At 43.9% G+C, this 5,531-nt stretch overlaps 1 protein-coding gene across 1 annotated transcript in view; it reads right to left on the minus strand.

The window, feature by feature from the left end:
- Positions 1-1,005: 1,005 nt before the first annotated feature.
- The window catches only part of LOC109470032, a 7,348-nt gene continuing 2,822 nt past the window's right edge, over positions 1,006-5,531 (minus strand). Inside the window, exon 3 of the mRNA XM_019768808.1 lies at positions 1,006-2,015. Coding sequence (XP_019624367.1) covers positions 1,006-2,015 — 1,010 coding nt within the window. The remainder of the gene's footprint in view (positions 2,016-5,531) is intronic.

Raw genomic sequence — 5,531 nt, forward strand, 5'->3', positions numbered from 1 at the left:
TTTTTCAACCATACTGTAAGCCGTACAAAACAGTTGCAAAATGAGCCAATATATACCGTAGGTTGAACACAAACATTGGAAAACGATACCAATGTCGTAGAATGCCAAAATCAAACGAAAAACATGGCCTAATATAGTATAAATGGTATGAGATATGGACTATATACTACAGTGTACATCAGTTGGTTGAGTCGGATATATAAAAGCACGGATACAACCATCACTGTTTTGAAGCAATTGCACACCCCGAACCGTTCGTTTGCCTGTGTGCGGTTGGTGTTCAGTACCAAGGACAGGTTCGTTTGCCTGTGTGTGGATGGTGTTCAGCACCAAGGACAGGTGTGTTCGTTTGCCTGTGTGCGGTTGGTGTTCAGTACCAAGGACAGGTTCGTTTGCCTGTGTGTGGATGGTGTTCAGCACCAAGGACAGGTTCGTTTGCCTGTGTGTGGATGGTGTTCAGCACCAAGGACAGATATGTTTGCCTGTGTGTGGATGTTGTGTTCAGCACCAAGGACAGGTTCGATTGCCTGTGTGTGGATGGTGTTCAGCACCAAGGACAGGTTCGTTTGCATGTGTGTGGATGGTGTTCAGTACCAAGGACAGGTTCGTTTGCATGTGTGTGGATGGTGTTCAGCACCAAGGACAGGTTCGTTTGCCTGTGTGTGGATGGTGTTCAGCACCAAGGACAGGTTCGTTTGCCTGTGTGTGGATGGTGTTCAGCACCAAGGACAGGTTCGTTTGCCTGTGTGTGGATGGTGTTCAGCACCAAGGACAGGTTCGTTTGCATGTGTGTGGATGGTGTTCAGTACCAAGGACAGGCACATTTGCCTGTGTGCGGATGGTTCAGTACCAGAGACTGGTCTGTTTGCCTGTGCGTTGTACAGTAGAACATTTGTGTCCAATGTCTTGTGTTGGAAATGACAGTTCATAAACTTGCTCCATCTTGACTAGTCTATGATCCAATAATTGACTGTTCTTCCAATAGCTTAATTTTTAAAGCCATTTTCACCCGTTTGTTTTTATGTAAACCCCTGACGTCACCTTTTGTTCTACCCGAGATCTTTGCCAGGCTGTGTCCAGTCTCGATGAACCTGCAGCATGTTTAGCCCCATCATATAGCAAATGCCGTTGCATGCCAAAGTAGCTGAACACTTTGCCCTTAAGCGTGTGGACAGCATCGCGTACCTGTAGCGCCGCCTCGCGGAATGAGTCTGCCCTACATGTGATGGGCCACAAGCGGACGGATTCCAGCCGCGTCATGTTGTCAAACGCCTTTGCCAATGATGAGAGGCTGAGTGCCAGCTCATTTCCCGCCAAGTTGATATTTCGTAGCTCCTGTAGCTCAACTAGCTTTTCGACCATGGCTTTTCCTCCCACAGATGTTATTGAGTTTTCCCTGATATCTAAGGTCCTGAGTTCTTTCAGATGAGGAAACATCTCTGCAATCGCTTCCATCCCTCCATCTCCAATCATGTTCTTGCCAAGATACAAAGAGTTCAGTGCATTCAGCTGGTGAATCTGTCCAGCCATTGACGTCGCTGCTTTTGCAGAAAGTCCACAGCCCATAAGTTGAAGGCTGAACAGTCCTCTCAGGTACGGGAAGAGGCTGGTCAGCGCCTCAACATCATCGCCAAAAAGAGTAAGCCCGGACAGCGATAGATGTGTGTGATCGTTGTCTTTGTGGCCCTGTGTCGTGTTTGACATGTACAGTGCTTCTAACGCGTACAGAATGGACTGGAAGACCTCCCCGTACGTAGCCAAGCCGTGTGTCTTCATGTACTCATCACTTGAAACCCCATGCAGTATGCAGTGTGTTACAGCACCGGCCAAGCTGTTCGGGAGGCCGGCTCTCTCTTTCCAGTACCGACACACAAATGGCCAGAAGAACCGGACTTCCAGCAGTGTCATCACTACCTCATTGTCAGAATAGCGCTCTTCCAAACCCATGGCGGCTAGTGCATCTTTGTCATGTTGGAAATACTTTCTGATGTAGAGGATCCACTCACTCCACCAATCTGCAAATGGGTGATAAAATTATTTTATTAGGATAAAAATCCGACTTGGACTGTTTAATCGACTCGAGTTATGGATAACGATTCGGATTTGTTTATATCGGTCTTTGTTTGTATATGTATGTCTGATTTTATTGTATTTTTGTACTGGGCCCTATTGAAAATCAATTTGTCAAAATTGAACTAGGCCACCCAGGTGTCTGAAGATTCAATGAATAAGTAAAATACTTCATTTCAACATGTCCTCATTAATTATGCAAATAACCTCTACATTTACATAATATATGCATTGTGATGTTAACACTATAATTATAGAATTTCCTCCTTAATTATGCAAATTAAGTCCTTATTTGCATAATTTGCATTTAATTATGTACAACTCTTTCAGCTACCTACACACCAAAAATTATGAAAATACGTCGTTCCTATCTGGACTTATTGGCTTTTAAAGATTTAGCCAGAAAGTCCCCTGCAGTTCCAGAACAAGATGCTAGGGGGACCAAACCCACACCACTTCTTTCTGACAGGAAAAGCTATCTGTCACCAAAAAGTCAAGACCATAGCATGTTCAGGACAAAAGATACAAAAACCGGAAGTTCTGCTGCAGTACCAAGTTTAATTCTGACTTGCAATGCATAATGCTGATAAGCATAAGATTTTATTGGAAAGAAACCGCAATTCAGCACTTGTGCTGCAAGGGTTTTTGTGAATAATAAACCATTCTTTCTCTCTCTCTAAGGTCAGCCAACAGGAGGCCTTGACCGTTGTCTTGCTACGATCTACCAGCAAATATCATCACAATCCATAAAGGCGTTCTGAAGTTATGCTGACTACAAATGTGCGGAAACACAAACACACACACATACAGACACGCCAAAAACAATACCTCCATTTTTCATGGAGGTAACAATGTATATGATGTGCTCAGACATGGCACTGACATCAGTGATGGGGCATCGACTTTTTTAAATGAAAACGACCGTTAGCGAGGCGGAAACACGCAGCTAGCGGCGGCGGTGGTGACGGGATTTCTGCATGTTTACACCACACAATGACGTCACATTATTAGACTATCCTCCAGCGAAGTGGGATATAGGATAATCAATGTCCAATTAACGTTAAGAAACCAGAATTACACATTTTGAATTATCAGATGCCGACACTGCCAAACTGTTTCCAATTGAATTTTGCGGGTAAAAAAGAAATAAACAATAGATGATACGACATATATATATAATGAGTGAAAAATTCCCTAAATTGTATTAAAAAAAGGTCTATATAACCTGCTTTCCTAGCAGAGTTAAGGTCTGTGTTTTACTAAATTCCAGCTGTTTTTAGGCGCTTTGTTGGGTTTTATATTTGCGTCGTATTTTCTTTGGGTTCCCACTTTAGAATACAATCGACAGAAAATGCTTTAATTATACTTCTTTTTGCAACAAAACAGTATTGGAAAAATCACCGTTTACCTACCTGTTGTCTTCCTACTTTCATAAAGTCTCTCTAATTCGTCGTCTTTAGATGTTGAACCCGCCTGTATCGACTCCCTGCTGTTCTCCAGACTCTCCGTCTGTAGTAATGGCGGTTTCTTCTCCATTTTTGCTTGACTTGTGGCGGTTTCCACCGTGCGGTCTTCATCTGCCAAAGTCTCGGTCACTTTTGTGTTCCAAACCTCCATTTTCACGTTTTCGGTCACTCACACGACGGTCATTTTGTCCACGGTTGAGGAAAGATTTCTGTCTGTATCGCCGTTTCCCTTACGGTTTCCGACATACACGTTATGTATCGTCTCCTGTAAGGCCACACCGTCTTAATTCTATGGATGACATCCTCTGAAGACCCCCTAATTAGTGCGCGCGGGCGAATAGAAAAAATTCCGGCCCAAAATAAAAATGCTTCTAAACCACAGGAATACAAAGCTGGTATTGTGAATTTGTTAGTGGAGCAGATAACATCAAATTTTGGAGGAATCTTTCAAATTGTGATACAAGCTTGCGTTGCAGCTTGCGTTGGAACTGCAGGAGCGTTTTTGCCGGTGCACAATTTCCTTCAAGGGCGCTTTTTTTGCTTCGTAAGCTCGGCTGCAGTACTAAAAAGCGCCTTTGGAGCAAATTTTTGCACCGGCAAAAAACGCTCCTGCAGTTTCAACGCAAGCAGCTAGAGACACCAAATTTACGGCACTTCTTCTTAACTTTAACAGCTTTCTACCACATAAAAATCATGACTCTAGCATGTTTAGAACAAAGCCCGGAAGGTCGGCTGCAGTACCAAAAAGCGCCGCTAGGGAGCACCAAAGGTCAAATCAAGTGGCCCGCGTACTTTTTCAAAAGAGTAATGTCTCATGAGTATTTGTACCAAGTTTGGTGCTTGTATCACAATTTGAAAGATTATTTCAGTTATCTGCCCCACTAGTATACGATAATACGGCACATGTTGGCTTTTTGCGGAGTTTTGGATCGGCACTGTACGTATGTACTGAGTTCTTGAGCCGTGGAGCTTCAGTAGCCTGGGTGCCAGGCTGTCGCTAACTACCATGGACTACCCAGGCCTAGATCCCAGGCCAAAGTCTCGGAGGACGTGATCTTTTTTTTGTTGTTGTTGTTGCCTGCCTACCTGAGAACAGGCTAAAATCAATTCGCGCGCGGATGTCATCCATAAAATTAAGTCGTTGCGGCCTAAGGCTGACGAAAAATGCTATTTTGACCAAGGACCTTCTGTAAAAACGTCCTCGATTGATGTTGTTGCCATGCCCATGGAAATTAAATTCCGAATTACGTCAATCCGACGCTGATCGTGTGTTATTGCATGGATTTATTCCTTCCGAAATGAGTCTGAATGACTGAATATGAGCCCAGCCTGGTGAGAGGAGATGGCGGAGCTTTTGTTTACATGAACCAATAATTATAATTTCTTTCAGGAGTTAAAAAATGACTTGGTGCCCCTAAAAGAGTCCGGTCTGAAAGAAATAAGGGACTACAAAAAACAATGAGTTGATCATGATTTCCCTTCTATCAATGCAGTGTAATATAAAAAAAAAAGATCTGAGATAAAAACTTGCTTAGATAAGACGGTTGCGGCATCTAAGCTAAGGTCGGACGTATACACTTTTCTATTCCTGAGTACTGCGGTCAGATACTGTTCGCGTGAGGTAGAGAGCCACTGGACAGCCATGTGACAACCGCCGGGCCATGAGGTCATTTGCGCCCGTAAGGGAACAAAAAACCCCAAAAGTGACTCTCTCCATTGGAAATGTATTACGCCAGTCACTTTTAAAATTAAAATCAATATAACGAAAGACAGGAAATAAGGAGTGATAAACTTTCAGGTTCAGGATACACCTCTCGCCTAGGTGCGTCGGCCAAGCGCATAAAGTCGGACCGCCGGGGCCACCTGCAGCTGTGGCAGGCGGGATAAACAATCTCACCTGTTGCTAGTGATGACGTCACACACACACACACACACACACACACACACACACACACACACACACACACACACACACACACACACACACACACACAC

This window comes from Branchiostoma belcheri, unplaced genomic scaffold (genome assembly GCF_001625305.1).
Source record: "Branchiostoma belcheri isolate BF01 breed outbred unplaced genomic scaffold, Haploidv18h27 scaffold217, whole genome shotgun sequence".
In the NCBI taxonomy this organism is placed as follows: domain Eukaryota; kingdom Metazoa; phylum Chordata; class Leptocardii; order Amphioxiformes; family Branchiostomatidae; genus Branchiostoma; species Branchiostoma belcheri.